Genomic DNA, 18,769 nt, shown 5'->3' with positions numbered 1-18,769 from the left:
ATTCCACAGTAGAAGTGACTGAGAGGCAAGTTGTAAAGGAAGTAGGGGATGTCCCTGAAGGAAGGCTGTGTTTGGTTATTCAGGGTCTAGGGACAGAACGCATAACAGCCTGGAGACAGAAAGGATGTGGCTGTTGGAAATGGTACAGTTTGGTCTTGCCTGTATAGGTCCTGTTCCCCACTTCCATCCCGGAAGGGCAAAGGGCAGTGCCCTGAAATTCTGCACCAAGTATCAGGCCTCCGTTATTGCTCAGTAAATACTAACTGACTTGACTTTCTCATGATAAGATATAATGAACATGACTTGATAATGAGGAACTAATGGTTAACCGTGATAAAAAATAAATTAGGCCATACATTTTTGAGGATGTCTTATTATGCAAGTTTGGGTTACTTTAATTTCACTGTGAGGCATGATGAGTATGAAATAAGACTTATTTTCCTTATTTGGGAGATTAAACTCTTTAGCTTAGTTGAAGTTCCCTTGCTTTTATTACTGTTAATATGCCTACTAACAGATTTTCATGTGAAAAGAAATAGAAGCTACAGAGTGAGAACTGTAGTCTTGTGCTTCTTGGGTCTGGTGACAGAATCATTGACTATATATTCTGGGTTTTCTGTCTTCATTTGATCCTATATTTTGTTTGTTTTAGATAAATTGATTCTGCCTTAGGATAATAGAAAAATGTGAAAAATATTTCAGATAGAAATAGGTTTATAGAAAGACAATTCATTTTAAAAATGCCACTGCTGTGGAGAGAAAATATATGAAAAACAGAGCTTTAAGGTTAGTCATGAGCACTAGGAAATCCTCCAAGTGTGCTTTTTTCTTTTTAAATGATCTTCATAAAGAAGATAGCTATGTGGTATATGTGTGTGTGTGTGTGTACATAAGTTTTGGAGGGATAACAATTTCTCCCATTCCTCTCCAATATAAATAAGCTGGAGTATGTGCATAAGGGCAGGATTAGTTTTACATCTCTGCCCCATCCATTTAGTTTTATAGCTTGGGGTATTGGTGTTTTGAAAGCATTATAGAGAATTATGTACTTCCTTATATCTGTATATCCATTTACAGTTTTAAAGCAGTTTTGCATATATTCTCCACTGATCATAGACTTATATTACTTAACTATAACAAATTTTCATATCTTCTTCTACTAATAGGTCAGCTACAAATGCATGCATATTGTGAAAACCCAGATATAGTGTTATGTGGGAATAAGAGTGATCTGGAAGACCAAAGAGTAGTAAAAGAGGAAGAAGCCAGAGGACTTGCAGAGAAATACGGGTGAGTATTTTTGGGGAGGATCTACAGCACAAATTTCCGATGCAAGCATTGGCACGTGAATGGGTAACAAAAAGGGCAAAAGCAAAAAACTGAGGGATGTAGGCCTCGGGAGAAGGTGTCAAACACCTCCTTTGCATATTAGTATTACATGATTTGGGAACCATAGAAAAAGCCATTGGTGAGGGCCTTCATTCAGGCTTCAGTACCATTTTCTCAGTCTCTTGGTATTTAAAGAAAGACAGCTTCAAGGACAAACACCCTAACTGTGTAAGGCCTCTTTTCCAAGATGCAGGTACAAGATGCCCAGGTTAAGGAAATTCTGTATATTTATTCAGTGAGGAAAATTCAAAGCCAATCCATATTCTGCTTTGGCGAGTTCCAGGATATAAGAAGGCCTTCTTGGCCTTGAAATACCTATGCTGGTGGAGGAGTGTGAAGATCTCCTTTGGTTTAAGCTGTTTTTTTGTTGTGTGTGCTTAGTCACTTCAGTCATGTCTGACTTGAAGGCCCCATGGATTGTAGCCCTCCAGGCTCCTCTGTCTATGGGATTTTCTGGAGCAGAGATACTGGATTGAGTGGCCATGCCCTCCTCCAGGGAATCTTCCTGACCCAGGGATTGAACCCGTGTCTCCTGTACTGCAGGGATTCTTTACCACTGAGCCACTGGGGATGCCCCATTTTTGTGGTGGAGAGTCAGCTAAATATTGTCTTCCTTCTTGAGCTCAGGGGGTAGGATCATAGTAGCAGCAGCATTAATGGACATGATAGAAGGGGTCAGCCACTGCTCAATAAAGTACTACAAAGCAATTTGTGCTGTACTTTCTTCCTCCAATATAATGAGAATGCAAATGCGCATGTAATACTCTTATTATCAATGGGAGACAGCAAGTAGGGTAGAGAAGGAAGGGGAGGGAGGGAGAAGGAGAAAGGTAGAGAGAAGGGTGGTGTGGGTGGTGTACTGTGTGTAGAGGGTGTTACTGCCTAGTGGCCTCTGTCGTTAGACAAATCCAAGGAAGCTATAGGAGGGACTTGGCCTTTTTATCGTGTGAACCCTGCGTTTTTCTTTTTGGGGCTGATACAGTTCCGAAGGCACTCAAGAATGGGGTTTACACTGGAGAGGGAGTGGAAGGATAGGTTGACTGGGCAGGAAGGAGCCAAGAGTCTGGAGAGATTTGAATACTAGGGAAGAAGAGTAGACTTGATCTCAGGGGCTCAGGAAGTTGCTGAAGGCCTTTGAACATGGAGTGCTGTTATGAGTACTTCCCCAGGTCAGTCTGGGGCGATGGGGAGGATGGAGTGGAGAGCTCCTGGGCAGTCCCTGTGAAGGGTTGCTGAGTGTCTGATGCTGAGGCCCTTAGGATGGGCAGTCAGAAGGGAAGATGGATTTGAAGTGGGGAGAGCCAGAACCAGCTGGGACCATGACCACGGACTGAAGCTGTGTCAGTCCCTGTTGCTTCTGACCTGGATGGTATGGGTGGCCAACAGAAGCCAATGCTCTTTGCACAGAGCTAAACACAAACACACCTGGCCCAGGAGCTGGAGAAGCTAAAGGAGGATCTAGGGGAAGGTGGAAAAGGAGACAGGTCTGGTTGCTGATTTGTGCCAATGAGATGAGTCAGCACATAAACGACAAAATGTGAGTGCCACAGAATGGCTGCTGCTTCACTTCTGCCCTGCGTCTCTCTGTGGTCCACCTTAACTGCAAAGGGAGTTCTGGGAAGTGTTATTCAATCTAGACAAGTTGACAGATCATAAAGCTACCACAGATAGAGAGTGGGGCTGGGCATTGGTGTCTTTTAAAAACTCTCCATGTGATTTTTTTTTTTAAAGCAATGGTCCCACTGACTTTTATTTATTTATGTATTTTTAATTAATTTAATTTTTGGCTGCACTTTGCCTTCATTGCAGCATGTGGGCTTTCTCTAGTTGCAGCAAGTAGGAGCTACTCTTTAGTTGCGGTGCACAGGCTTCTCATTACAGTGTCCTCTCTTGTCGGGGAGCACGGGCTCTAGGTTCACGGGCTTCAGTAGCTGTGGCACATGGGCCCAGTAGTTGTGGCCCTTGGGCTTAGTTGCCCATGGCATGTGCTATCTTCTTAGACCAGGGATTGAACCACATCCCTTGCATTGGCATGTGAATTCTTAACCATTGGACCACCAGGGAAATCCCTCCATATGATTTTTGGAAAAGAACTTGAGAACCTCTGACTGAGGTGATTCTGAAGTGGGGGCTGACCAAGCTCCACGGACGATTCTGATCACCTGATATGCCCACTTCTATCTTGATAGTCACTTTTGTAAAGTAGTGGAAGGAAGAGGGATCAGATACCATGGTGGATTCTGAAGTGTTGAAGCTGGGGGCTGTGTTGCAATGGGGTGAGGAGGAAGTAAGTGATGAAGCAATGGAAGCTGTGGACCTAGCTAGACCAGGCTTTTGAGAAGTGTATTTGCAAAGACAAGAAAAAATAAAATAGGGCAGCTAGGAAAGTTAGCTAGACCCAACAATTATATTGTCAAGTGTTGTAGGGGGTCTGGATTGACTCATTCCCTCTCTGGGCTTTACCTGCCCTTTGCTTGTTTCCTCTGTGCCCATTCTCAGGATTCCACATCCTGCCCAGTATTGGAGAGCCTGCCGTTACCTTCTAACTATATGGAGACTCTGGGTACAAAAGGGGCCACCTTTCCTCGGTGCTCAGCTCAGAAGATGTGGGCAGTATTTTGTAAGAGAGGCTCAGTGTAAAGTTTCTGAACTGGGTTAAAATGAGCAGAGGAGAGATTAGCAGATAAAATAGTGGAGGTTATTGAAGATGGGAAGGGATAGAAGCAGACTTCCCTTAGGATTTAAGAAGCATAAAATAGAGTTCTGTAGGCTATTGGGAGTTTCAGAAGAAGGTGTAAAAGAGAATTTGGTTCACATGGATTGGACAGATTTGACATTTAAGTTTAATGATTATTTTCACAGAAATCTTTTTTTTTCATTTTTAATAATTGTAATATTTTCATTGGTTGCACATGCACTAAAATACTATATTGGTTAATCCATCTATGTGCTAACAATCAGAAAACAGTAGTTTATGGGATATCTTCATATCATTTGTATGTTATCTGATAAATTTGTGGTTTTTGTTACTGTTGCATTACCATCTATCCTTAGTTCATAAGAATGGGTTGTTGGTTCACAAGTGGCTCTCTGAAATATATGTGTATTTAAGAATGAAAGACTATGTCTCAGAAAAACTTTGCAAACCTAATAAAAACATGCTGCAGTGCAAATAAGAAATATAAAGGTGTGTCTGCTGGGACAAGTAAATTTGAGAATGAGAACTTCATGCGGCAGCCCAGAATAGAAAGGGTGAATTGGATGCATGATGATGAATATTGGAAAATTTATTTTTAGTAGACTAAGAATCCCTTTACCCCTAATCCACTCCCCTGCCTTTCTTTGCTATAGCATTTGTTTAAATTGTAACATGAAGCTCTTAGGTCACTTTCTAATACAACGAAGCAATGTGGCCCATAAACCAGCTTTTTTAGAGCAACTACAAAATAATACTTTCCAATATTGAATAATATTGACAATGAAATCAGAGAAGAGAGCAATCAGAGAGGGTTATTCAGATTTGTACTTCTGCCAGTCAAAACCATGATATTTACTTTGTTGCTGAAACACTTTAAAAAATATCTGCGAAGTCAGTGACAAATATGTTAGAAGAAAAAGCAGAAAGCATATTGGCAACATTCCTCCTTTAGATGATACTATTAGATCTCAGACTTAAGTGTGCCACAGCATCACCTGAACTCTGGGTCCCACTGAGTTTCTCATTTAGTGGGACTGGGATGAAGCCCCACATTTTGCATTTCTAGCTGATTCCTAGATGTTGCTGCTACTAGTGACTGAGGATAGCACTTTGAGAAGCACCCGTGTAGGTGTCAGGTTACCGTGAGCTGTGCATGCTGGCAGATATTTTCCTTGCCCACAGAACTGGACAAAATGATGGTGCAACAGAATATGAAGCAGGTGTCTACTTGTGCCACATTTGGGGATGGACATGTGCTCACCGACTGATCACTGGGAAATCCACGCTAAGTCCAGGAGGATTTTTTCTCTTACACAGTTAATGATATCAGCTGTGCTATAGATGGGGCAAGGACATGGATTGTTACCAAGCGAGCACGAGCCATAAGCTTATAGGCAAAGACTTCACTGTAAGTGAAAATGGTTGCATCTGAGTGTCCTTCTGTCCTCTTCTTTACTCACAGAAGATAGGTGTTGGTCAGTATAAGCCTTTTGTTCTCAATTCAGGGTTAAGGGAAATAGAGGACATAATGAATATGATGAAAGTATGGTAATTGAATGTATGCATATCACATATGCTGTGCAAAGAAATAAGCAGTAAATTTTCACAGAATGAGATAAAACTGTCATATAACATTGTATTCATTTTAGGTATATGACTTAATGGTTTGATTTATGTGTATGTTGTGAAATGATCACCACAATAAGTTTAGTTAACATCCATCACCGGTGTAATTACAGTTTGTTTGTTTTTTCTTTTTTTACTGAACCTCAAGGCATTTGGGATCTTAGTTTCCAGACGAGGGGTGGAAACTGGACACCCTGCTGTGGAAGCACGGAGTCTTAACCACAGTCCTGCCAGGGAAGTCCCCTGTAGTTACAATTTTTTTTTTTTTTCTTGTGATGATGAGGACTTTTAGGATCTATTCTTAGGGACAGCATACAGAAGACAACTCCGCCCCCCCCACCCCCCCACAACTGGAGACTACTGGCTAATGATGAGAAAGTGCTCAAGAGTTTCTGGAACGGAGGATGTGTTAAAAACTTTTATTTACAGCATTAATAATATGAGTACAGACCGTTTCTGGGAACAGTGGTTTCGCTCAGCAGGCGGCACTCAGTATTTCATCTAGTCTGAACTAGATGAAATGTATGAATAGCTTGATCTCTGGTGCTTTGATTCTTTGAAAACTTGATGATATCTTCTCTTTATTCAAGAAATAAATAATGACTTATCATTGGGCACATTTTAAAACCACACACAGAAGCTGCAACTAAACAGACAAGACTGATTTCCAGGGCCCCGCAGAGCTCAGAGGATGATCTGGCTTTCGTTTGGCACTGTCTCCCAGGGTGCAGCAGCGTGTGCCTCACCCTTCCCTCTAGAGGCTTGTTCACTCAGCAGCCGGCAGGCTATAAAAAGTAGTGAGACTCGCTTTTTAGTTTAGTGAAAAATTCCTCCATCATTTGTGGATACACATGTGAGCCAAATATCTAAAACCGTTGCACGGAATCACCAAATACGCTTGCTTTTCATTCCTGGGAACCTCTAACTGGGACCTGGGATATTCTCGTTTTGTAGAAATAAGTAAGAGAAGAGAGAACACCTAAAATTGGATCCTAAACTATGACATGAGCTGGATATAGGTATCTTGGTGAAAGACTGCAAATGGTCATGTCCCCCTCATTTTCTTAAATTTAAAAATTTGTGATGTATCTATTTATTAAAAGTGCATCAAAATTGGTGTTCTGCGAGTGTTCCAAAATCCATTTAGCGCACATGTATGGAGGGATATCAGCTGCACAGGATTTTTTCTGAAGGTTTGACGAGCTGCTTCCTAGTTGTTCTGCACTAGCACCATCGTGTGGCAAGAAGGAACAGTACACCTGTCTCTATGCTTGACAGTGGGGCAGTTGCTCCACTTGAATTTAAGCTAAGAGTACTAAATTTTTGCCTGGAAAGTTTTAGGAAAAGCAGAACATTATGTTTAGAGAAGAAGAGAATCCCATTGGGTGAACATCCATTGAGCACTTGCTGGACGCTAAGCTTGTGTTAAGCCCTTTACCTGTATTATCTTATTGCTTCTTTATTAAGACCCCATGAAGCACTGTTATACCTCTTTACAAATACAGAGAACTGTTCGGATAAAGTAGCCCAAGTACCTTCTAAAAGTGAACATCAAGAAGATAATGGACATAAAAATATGTCTGACTCTATGCTAGAATTTCTATGCCGTTAGGACAAGCTGAGCAGTCCAATTTTCAAATGTGAGCACAGGGCATCATTTTTTGTTTGTTTGGTCACACCACATAGCTTGCAGGATTTTAGTTCCCTGATCAGGGATTGAACTCACGTCCTCAGCAGTGAAAGCTCAGAGTCCTAACCACTGGACTGCCAGGGAATTCCCAGAGACATCATTTTATGATGGAAAGAAAGTCTTAATTCAGGATCTTTGCTGTCCATCTCATTTAGTTTACTTTTTGTCTGGCAGCTCAAAGAGCTGAGGGTGGCAAGGAGTGATCTCTATCATTCATTTATTCCTATAGGAATAAAAACCGTATTACCTCAGTTGCTTGCTGCTGCTGCTGCTAAGTCGCTTCAGTTGTGTCTGACTCCGTGCGACCCCATAGACGGCAGCCCACCAGGCTCCCCTTTCCCTGGGATTCTCCAGGCAAGAACACTGGAGTGGGTTGCCATTTCCTTCTCCAATGCATGAAAGTGAAAAGTGAAAGTGAAGTTGCTAAGTCGTGTCCGACCCTCAGCGACCCCAAGGACTGCAGCCTTCCAGGCTCCTCCATCCATGTGATTTTCCAAGCAAGCATACTGGAGTGGGGTGCCTCAGTTGCTTAGAAGACTCTGAATAATTAGTCTGAAGATTTTAAGGTTGTTAACCTGACTCCGGGTCACATCACCTGGAAGTTCACAAACGATCAGAAAATACACTTTTAATTTTTAGTTTGTTAGTAGAATTTGAGATTAAAACTCTATATCTTCTTAATATTGTACCTCTTTTAATATGAGTGACTTCAAAATGTATGCTTTCACTCATATACCCTGAAATTCTGTCAAGTAAGTATTTACTTAAGTTAGTAAACATTAGAGAATAGCTCATAGTTCTGCTAGAAGCGTCAGTCATTTGTTGTTCAGTTGCTCAGTTGTGCCTGACTCTGTGACCCCATGGACTGCAGCATTGCAGGCTTCCCTGTCCTCCTCCATCTCCCAGAGCCTACTCAAACTCATGTCCATTGAGTTGGTGATGCCATCCAACCATCTTGTCCTGTCTTTCCCTTCTTCTCCTGCCTTCAATCTTTCCAGCATCAGGGTCTTTTCCAATGAGTCGGCTCTTTGCATCAGGTGGCCAAAGTATTGGAGCTTCAACTTCAGCATCAGTCCTTCCAGTGACTACTCAGGACTGATTTCCTTTAGGATTTATTGACTGGTTTGATCTCCTTGCAGTCCAAAAGCCTCTCAAGAGTCTTCTCCCACACCACATTTCCAAAACATCAGTTCTTCAGCACTCAGCCTTCTTTATGGTATTAATCAGTAAAGTAAGATCTGTTTTCTCTCAGCATTTAATGATGATCACTTATGATAGTAAGGAATGGTAGTAAGTATGGTTTGACAAGAACTGGAGGGAAACAAATGCTTTGGAGCATGAAACGCTTTGGCTAGGACAGATCTGAGTGAGCCATCTCTAATGTAGGGAAGCATAATTCAGACTACTAGAATTTAGGGCAAGACTATAGATCAGCTTCATAGTGGATTGAATCAATTTTTGTGGGCTAGTCTGGAAAGTTAATGTTTATAATCTTGGTAAGGTCTCTTGGAGCTATGATTTTCCACAATTCAGTGATTCTATATATTCTGAGTTTTAAACAACAAAGTTAAAAACAAACTTTTGTAACCCATTACTGTGTTTGAAATAGAAAATGTTTATTAATGACAGATTTGTCAGAAACGACACATTTCTTATGTGTCAGACTCCAGTCTAAGTCCTTTAGATGACTTCCTTTAGAAGTCAATTAATCCTTAATAGGAAGATAGTGATAGTTTCTGGTTTTATGGATAAAGCAACTGAGGCACAGATATTTATAGTTTGCCAGTGCTACACAGTTAGGATGGAGTTGTAATAGGATTTGAATCCAGGCAACCTGGCTCCAGAAGTTATGGCTGTTAACCATTGTCCAGACTGTCTTTAAGTGTCTGACTCTTTGCGACCCCATGTACAAATGGGGTCCCCTTTATTTAGCCCACTGGGTACTTCTGTGCATGGAATTCTCCAGGCAAGAATACTGGAGTGGGTGTTGTTGTTCAGTTGCTAAGTCATGTCCGACTTTTTGTGACCCCATGAAGACTGTATGCCAGTCTTCCGTGTCCTTCACTATCTCCCAGAGTTTCCCCAAATTCTTGTCCATTGAGTCAGTGATGCCCTCCAACCATCTCATCCTCTGTTTCCCCCTTCTCCTCTTGGTCTCAATCTTTCCCAGCATCAGGGTCTTTTCTAATGAGTCAGCTCTTTGCATCAGGTGGCCAAAGTATTGTAGTTTCAGCTTCAGCACCAATCCTTCCAATGAATATTCAGGGTTGATTTCCTTTAGGAATGACTGGTTTAATCTCCTTACTGTCCAAGGGGCTCTCAAGAGTCTTCTCCAGCACCACAGTTCAAAGCATGAATTCTTTGGTGCTCAGCCCTTTTTATGGTCCAACTTTCACATCCATACATGACTACTGGAAAAACCGTAGTTTTAACTGGGTAGCCATTCCCTTCTCCAGGGGATCTTCCTGACCCAGGGATCAAACCCTGGTCTCCTGCATTGCAGGCAGATTCTTTACCATCTGAGCCACCAGGGAAGCCCTCATGTATAGGTTCTATCATTTTTAGACTATTTATATTTTTTTCATTTATGCCTTTAAATGGTTATGGGATATTAGGAGCTGAGATGGAAGAAACTATGTAAAGTAGAAATAGCGTAATGGAGAGAGATCCTGTTGAGGAATTCAGTGAGGCTGAGGACTCTATGGTTGGAAAGATATTTATGATGGACTTTGAGGAAATGTTAAAAATGAGATGTGAACCATTGTAACCAGTGTTTACAAGAAAGTTTTCTGCTCAACTACTTTTTTATTTTTGTATTTCCAATTTCAACCCATTATTCTTATAGGGAGAGATGAATTTTTCAGTTGCTTTTTCATGAAACAATAGCTTTCTGAATGGTGATAGAATGATCAAGACTTCTCCTTAAATATAAGCAATATTCTTAGACATTAAATGATTCTCCTTGGGTGTAACTGAGAAAGAGCATGATGGAGAAAATCTAAGTATTTAAATTTTGAGAATTCTTAATCTAAAATTCAGTTCATATAAAAATGGCAGCATCAAAAAGTGTCCCTGGGACTTAATAACATAGATAGTTGATAAATAAGTATTTATTGAGTTTCCACAAAGAATGTCTTCTTCAAACTTGGTAGAGAAATACTGCATGTGACCAGGGGGATGGGGAAAATGCATTTCCTTCATTTTGTGGCTAAGACACCAGATGAAGATATAGGAAAAAAAAAAAGACTGAAAGTAACCAAAGAGATAGCCAGGCAAGAGGTTTAAAAATCACTAAGATTATGTAATTTGCCCAGTGAGACCTTCTCTGATTAAGATATTTACTTTATTTTTAAAAAGATTTATTTATTTATGGCTGTGCTGGGCCTCTGGTGCTTTACACAGGCTTTCTCCAGATGTGCTGAGTGGGGGCTACTCCCTGGTTGTGGTGCACGGGCTTCTCATTGTGGTGGCTTCTCCTGTTGAGCACACAGGCTCTAGGGCATCAGGGTTTAAGTAGTTGTGGCACATGGGCTTAGTTTCTCCTTGGCATGTGGGATCCTCTTGGATCAGGAATTGAACCCATGTCCCCTGCCTTGGCAGGCAGATTCTTAGCCCCTGGACCACCAGGGAAGCACCTGATGAAGGTATTTTAGAGTCAGCATATGAAGGGCTATGAACATGGGCATGGTAGAATCAGTGGAACAACTATGTCCATCAGACCTCACAGATAGATGGATAGATGCTCAAATGAAGAGATGGTTCCTCAAGCAGTTTTTATGAGCTACACTCCAACAGGAAAGAATATAGAGTCCAGTTGCAAGGCCTGTTAGTTCCTGTAGGAAGCAAGCAGATAATAAGGCATCATCTTGAGGAATCGTAATGGACTTCATGATAACCTTCATGCCTCCACATGTACCCCTACTGTGATTCTTAGGAAGCAGAACAGTTCTGAAAATATCTGTCAAAGCACTAAGAAGGTTAAAATAATTCTGTTAAAGCTCTCCTGTGGAAGCTGCTCCTAGTCAGGAAGTAATGAATTGTAATCAGAGTCATTGATGGAGTGTTAACATGCTATGAGAACACAGGAAAACAGATATTCTTCAGCAAGAGTAATAGAGATGGATGTTAAAGTATCTATAAATGTAAAGAATATTTTACTGAATTCAATTGCAGGACTCCTGAAGGGGCTAAACAACTTTCTTTTGTAGTTTTTACATCTAAGAGTATTTTTGGTCAGACTCCTTACTAAGTGGTGGGAATGAAGTTAACAGTTTGAAGAAAATATAACTATATCATTATTTTCATGACTTTATTAAGAAGGGGGAAGAATCTGGCAGGTAATTGATTAATCCCCTTGCAAAGACCAAGTATGAAGGGTGACCACCGCAAGAAGACTGATGATGTCTTAAGAACACATGAAAATAACCTTATAGTTTTGAAACGATGCTTTGTGAGTTACTAAAGAATTATACCTAATCTCGGGTCCTGGGATAACAAAATAAACACGCTTAAGATTGATATGCTTGAGGAACCCTCAAGTGCTATAAAATTCAGAATGTCTTGTCTTCAAGGGTGTGGTCCAGGAATACCGCCTGGAGCTGACAAGTGGCCAAGCCCTTGACGAATACGGCCAGGGATCTCTGATGTCTCATGTCGGCTTGTATTTTTTTTTCCCCCATTGACAGCAAGTGAGAGTTCTCTATTTTGGAGAACTTCATACAACATCATGTAAATTTGGAACCAGTAGAGGCTATAGTTGAGTTGGTTACACTTGAATAGCTGTGGATTCAAAGCCTGGTTCCACTCCTTTCTAGCATTATGAAATTGGGCACATTACTTCATCTTTCTGAGCTATAGTTTCATCATTTGTGAAATGGGGATAAAAACTCCCGGAAGTTTTACATCTCTGTTAGGAATGCAGTGTCAGTTATTATTTTACTTTTCAATGTGCTAAAATGCCTTTCTTGTCTTATATATTTATTATATATATATAAATATATACATATTTATATATATATATTATATAAATATAAATATATTTATATTCTTCTGATTTTCTAAGTTGAATTATCAAGGGCAGAGGTCACTGACCTTTCCCGCCACACGCTATAACCCAGGTTGTTGCTTCTTTCAGAGTCCCCTACTTTGAAACTAGTGCTGCCAATGGGACAAACATAAACCAGGCTATTGAGACGCTCCTGGACCTGATAATGAAGCGAATGGAACGGTGTGTGGACAAGTCCTGGATTCCCGAAGGCGTGGTGCGTTCCAACGGTCACACCTCTGCAGATCAGCTGAATGAAGAAAAGGAGAAGGGGTCATGTGGCTGTTGAGGGGGCTTAGTGAGCTGAACAGCCATTCGAGGGGCCCATGTCTGTGACCTTCCCTATGGTGATACATGACTCAGAGAGAGGCAAACAGGCCTTGCGTGCAAACTGCTTCTCACCATCCCAATTAGACCTATCAGTAAAGCATCCCGTTTTAAAATTACTTTGCTGCAGCTTTGTAAATATTCTTTAAGTTTCAGCCTGAGAGGCAAAATATCTCACATAGCCAAAAGTGCCTTATGAAACATTAGCCCCATGGCAGTAGATTGTTCAAGGATTCAGGATTTTGTAGCCACAGAACAGTGCATTTATTATGTATAATGACTGAAGATACCATCCCTGCTTTACCATAGATAGGCCCAGAGTCTCACCTTTAAGATCTTAGATGTAATATCGGTCTTTAACGCAAATTTAAGACACTTCTTGCACCACAGGGGACTTTCTAAAATGTCATCTAAACAATTTAAATATTAAATAAGAATATACACAAATGATGGTTCAATGTCGTGAGTATAATTTATGTAAGCATTCTCTTTAAAATGAATATAGGAGAAATGATTGGCCATATCTATAGGCCCTGGATAAACTGGATTGATCAATTTCATGCTCACTGTGACTATTTTTGGTGGGAAGGGCCTTGAGAGTAAGGACTAGGGTGGTTTAGTGTTGTGTAAGTGACTGAAGTGGGGACTTCTGGCTCCCTGCCCGATTCCCTTTGCTCTGAAAGGTTGATTGAAGGGTCAGGGAATTAGATTTTTATGCCTTTAGTTCACAGTGATATGTGCATTTATACTTGGCCTATGTGCTGGCCATATTGAACATAGCTGGTGCTTATGCTGAAGTTATTTGTGATAAGCAAATATTTAGCTTTTCTTTATATTTATAATGTTGGTCTGGCATCCTCAGGCTGCAGTTTCAATTAGCTTATGAACGACTCCTCATTTTTTTTCACCATCAGGCTCTATCTTGATCTTTGAAACTTGTTTTATTTTTATATGGGTGGAATTGAAGGAATTAGTTTATAATTACATAACATGTCTGTTTATACTGTTTGGTGGAAGATGGATGTTTGTATTTAAGCAATTACATTCGTATTCTGTCTCAAAATAGAAAAACAAAATATTCTATGGCCTGTAGTTTTCACTGAGATCATGGGTATTTACTATACTTGCTGGATCTTGCCAAGGTCATGTACTCTTCCACACTGCCAAGATGTCTTTTTTACCAAATTAAAGGTGTGTTTCAAAATATGCTTCATGGCAGTTGTTTATAAAACTCAAAGGGGAAAATTCTTATTTATTAAAGTAGTTTAAGTGGATTAAGATTTCCAAAGAACTTAATGGCTATTTAGGAAGAAATACCACTCATTATAATTTAAATAAAGAATAAAAATAAATGTATTTTGTGATGGCATAACTGTAATTAGAAAAATAAAACTGTGATGAAAAGTAGCTACTGGTACATGATAATTTTCAAATGGCTTTTTATGGACCATCTGTCCTGTTTTTTTTTTTGCCACTGCCCTCCCACCATCTGCTTAAGAAACTTAGTTGTGCTTTGTAAGATCTTATATATTTCTATCCTTAAAATTTAGACTTTTTAAAATACTAAGAAGTCACTGAGTCCTATGCATTTGAATTGTGTATCCTAGTGATAAAAGGTCCAGCTATTTCTGGATCAGAGTCCTCATCATAAGCAGTGCCTTGTAAAATTGCTGTAAGACTGAAGTGGAGAAAATAATTTTATAGCTATGTACCAGGGAACATTTTATATGATTTATTTGTAGAGTGAAAAAGAAAACAATATCTGTATTGTGTCAGCCTATCAGGAACCAAATGAGCAATTCATACAGATTCTATTGGCCTTAAACATAATACACAGTGAAACATATACACGAGACAGTGCACACACAAGAGCCATTTTTAGTTATTGACATCAATAACCTGTATTCTCTTTGGAAATCATGTGTTTAAATTTACTTTGAAGCACCAACATAAACTTTTTTTCTGTGTCAGTGTATTTTTCTATTTACAGGCTTGTGTAAAAGTGAAGTGTATCTTCAGTGAATTTTGTGCCAGATAAGCTTATAATAAAAAAGTGGTCTAATCTGTCATTTATGTGTGAACATAACTTCATTTCCCTTTACAAGAAAGTTTCAACCCAGAGGATGTAATGCTCAAGCAAAGCACATTCAGAGACACAAATTCCATTAGGTACTTGATGAGGGACCAGCCAAGATAACATGTTCTGGAGAAGGTAACTCACACATGTCATCATCAAACACAGATGGAGCACCGACAGTGCATGAAGTGTTGTGCTGGCTGTTGACAGGCGAACAAAGCAAGGATGGTAGGGGCTTGAACTAAGACTGGGGCTGAGAGATGGGATGCAAGAAGCATTGGGGAGGGTGTGGTACTTAACTGGATGAGGAGGGAATACGCGGAGATGGACTCTCTGACCTTATTTCCTGCCACCCTGTCTACCTCACTCACTCCTCTGTGAGCATACTGGCCTCCCTGGAGCAGTCAAGTGTGTTCCTGGAATATCTGCTGTTCCCTCTGCCTGGAATGCTTGTCTTCCATATATCTACATGACTCCCTCTCCCACCCTGTAGGACAATTCAAATGTCGTGTTGTCCAAAAGGACTTGGCTGATCACCTTCTATAAAACAGCAGTCACTCCCTCTCATGGCCCCTATCAGATTGTCCCCCGCTGCCTTGTTATTCTGCTCTGATTTTGTACATGTCACTTGTCACCAGTCAATATCTTTGTATGTTTGTCTCTATCCACTAAGATATAAGCTCCATGAGGACAGGGACATGGGAAGTTTTCTTCAAAACTGTGTTGCTGCTACCTGGAAAAGGCCTGGAACATGGTAGGTCCTCAAATGGCTATTGGACTGAATAGAGGACTTAAGATGCAGCAGGGTCAAATGAAAGAGTTTTCAAAGTAAGACTCCAAGACTTCAAAATGTTTAGAAAGGTTCTCAAATAATAAGTCCATATTGGTTTATTATAAGAAATTAGGAACTCTGAGAGGTATACTCTTGATCTTTTGAAGTTGATACCAAGATAACTAACGATCCATTGAAGAAATGTTCAATATGGACTTTTGGGGTTTTTGTGTTTTTTGCTTTTGGCCGTTCCAAGTGGCATGCAGGATCTTAGTTCCCTGACCAGGGATCAAACCCTTGCCCCCACAGTGGAAGTGTGGAGCCCTAACCACTGGACAGAACAGGAAATTCCCAATTAGGAGTTTTTAAAAACTGAACTGTAGTTTATTTACAATCTGTTTTGGCAAAGTAATTCTTTGCTAACATTATGTATACATTATATAAGTATATATTAATATATAACATACATGTGTCTATTCTTTTTCAGATTCTCTTCCACTATAGGTTATTGCAAGCTATTGAATATAGTTCCCTGTGCTCTATAGTAGGGCCTTGTTGTTTACTTTATATACAGTAGTGTGTGTATTTGTTAATCCCATACTTCTAATATATTCCTCATCCTCCTTCCTCCTTTCCCCTTTGGTAACCATAAGTTTGTTTCCTATGTCTGTGGGTCTGTTTCTGATTTATAAATAAATTCATTTGTACTGTTTCTTAGATTCCATATTTAAGACATATCATATAGTATTTCTCTTTCTCCGCCTGACTTAATTTCTTTAGTATGATAATATCTAGGTCCATCCATGTTGCTGCAAATGGCATTATTTCATTCTTTTTATGGCCAAGTAATATTCCACTGTGTGTGAATATATATATACACACACACACACACATATATATATATATATATATCACATCTTCTTTATTCATATATCTGTCAATGGGGGCAGGCTGCTTCCATGTCTTGACTGTTAAACAGTGCTGCTCTGAGCAGTGGAGTGCAAGTATCTTTTCAAATTAGTTTTTGTCCTTTCCATATATGCCCAGGAGTGGGATTGCTGGGTCATATGATAACTCTATTTTTAGTTTTTAAAGGAAATCTCAATACTGTTTTCCATAGTGGCTGCACGGATTTACTTTCCCAAAAACCATGTTGAAAGATTCTTTTTTCTCCACCCCCTCCCCAGCATTTATTATTTGTAGGCTTTTAGATGATAGCCATTCTGACTGGTGTGAGGTGATATGTCATTGTAGTTCTGATTTGCATTTCTCTAATGATTAGTGATGTTGAGCGTCTTTTCACATGCCTGTCTTCTTTAGAGAAATGTCTATTCTGATCTTCTGTCCATTTTTTGATTGCTTTTTTTTTATATTGAGTTGTAGGAGCTGTCTGTATATTTTGAAAATTAATCCCTTGTTAGTCACATTGTTTACTAGTATTTTCTCCCATTTTATAGGTTGTCTTTTTGTTTTATGATTTCCTTTGCTATGCAAAAGCTTATATGTTTGATTAGTCCTCATTTGTTTATTTTTGCACAATAAAGAATGCTTTGCTTGGCTTCTTGTAACCCGGAAAACTCTATATAGTATTTCCAGGTCTTCTATTTTTGGCAAGACGGATGAGTTTAGAACTATAAAACTCTTCTAATATAAAGCACTTGATAATGCTGGATAAAATATAATGAATGTAGTTTTTAAATGAACTATTGATCTCTTAAGAAAGTAAGGATAATACCTAGAGACCATCCCTCTTCCTCCACAAAACAGACAACAACAACATCAGCAACAACAGTGGGATCTTGTAACAAACTGATACTGGATGTGGTTTGCTTTTGGTTTGGATTTTGCAAGATCAGTAATCAAGGTGCTCAGCTTTAATGGCTATGTGCCATCATGAGAGAAAACTTCGGATTCCTTGGAGGTAGGACGCTGGAATGGAGGGCCTCCTAACCCCAAACACACGGAAACCTGGGGCCTGGTCTATGTGTTAATCTCTGCTACAAATTTATAACCATAAGTGTGCTTTTACACAGGTTTAAGATTCAAGTTTATGTTACTCCTCTCCTGTTTTTTTTTTTTTTTTTTTTTTCTGGGAATGGTTAAGCCAAAAAATTAACATAAGCTAACATAAAATAATTTGTGTGTTCTTGCCTGGAGAATCCCAGGGACGGGGGAGCCTGGTGGGCTGCCGTCTATGGGGTCGCACAGAGTCGGACACGACTGAAGCGACTTAGCAGCAGCAGCAGCAGCAGTACTTCTGGATTACTTGGGAGAAGCAAACAGAATCTCTTCAGAGGGAAAATTTCCACCCAGAATTTACAAAATTTTTACAGAAAACACCTACTAAGGTGAGCTCGCTATTTAAAATGAAAACCCGATCCTTCCCCACCCGCTTCAGCCCCAGACATGAGCAAGGGCCGTGAACCAAAATCCAGCAATATGGCACTTAAGAACCTCAAATAATATGCTTTCCAGATGGAGATCATAAAATAATTACAAACATAAAAGGAATTGAAATATCTGGGAAAAGAAGACTTCATTAAAGATACAGGACTGGTTTGAATTTAGAAAAAGACTTCCATGTATGGAAAATGTAGCCACTGGCATTCAGAATATAATGGTTAGAGGTTAAATGGTAAGTCTGAAAAGAGAATGGGTAAACTAGAAGATAGACTGGAGGAAATTACACAGAATTCAGCAGAGAGAGATAAGGTACAGAGAGGTTAAGAGAGCGAGAGAGAGGGAGTATTAGGGCTCCAGTTCAGTTCAGTTCAGTTGCTCAGTCGTGTCCGACTCTTTGCGACTCCATGAACTGCAGCACACCAGGCCTCCCTGTCCATCACCAACTCCCGGAGTCCACCCAAACCCATGTCCATTGAGTCGGTGATGCTGTCCAGCCATCTCATCCTCTGTCGTCCCTTTCTCCTCCTGCCCTCAATCTTTCCCATCATCAAGGTCTTTTCAAATGAGTCAGCTCTTTGCATCAAGTGGCCAAAGTATTGGAGTTTCAGCTTCAACATCTGTCCTTCTAATGAACACCCAGGACTGATCTCCTTTAGGATGGACTGGTTGGATCTCCTTGCAGTCCAAGGGACTCCCAAGAGTCTTCTCCAACACCACGTTCAAAAGCATCAATTTCCTGTACA

General features: G+C 40.1%; 1 protein-coding gene across 6 annotated transcripts in view; it reads left to right on the top strand.

Annotated features, from left to right (window-relative positions):
• Positions 1–14,843, top strand: part of RAB27A (RAB27A, member RAS oncogene family) — an 80,842-nt gene extending 65,999 nt beyond the window's left edge. For all 6 annotated transcript variants that reach the window (XM_045162073.1, XM_045162076.1, XM_045162074.1 and 3 more), the window contains 2 exons: positions 1,167–1,290; positions 12,538–14,843. In XM_045162073.1, coding sequence (XP_045018008.1) covers positions 1,167–1,290; positions 12,538–12,736 — 323 coding nt within the window. In that variant the 3' untranslated portion in view covers positions 12,737–14,843. The remainder of the gene's footprint in view (positions 1–1,166; positions 1,291–12,537) is intronic.
• The last annotated feature ends 3,926 nt before the right edge of the window (positions 14,844–18,769 follow it).

This window comes from Bubalus bubalis, chromosome 11 (assembly GCF_019923935.1).
Source record: "Bubalus bubalis isolate 160015118507 breed Murrah chromosome 11, NDDB_SH_1, whole genome shotgun sequence".
Classification (NCBI taxonomy): Eukaryota; Metazoa; Chordata; class Mammalia; order Artiodactyla; family Bovidae; genus Bubalus; species Bubalus bubalis.
This window is presented reverse-complemented; position numbering and strand designations above follow the sequence as displayed.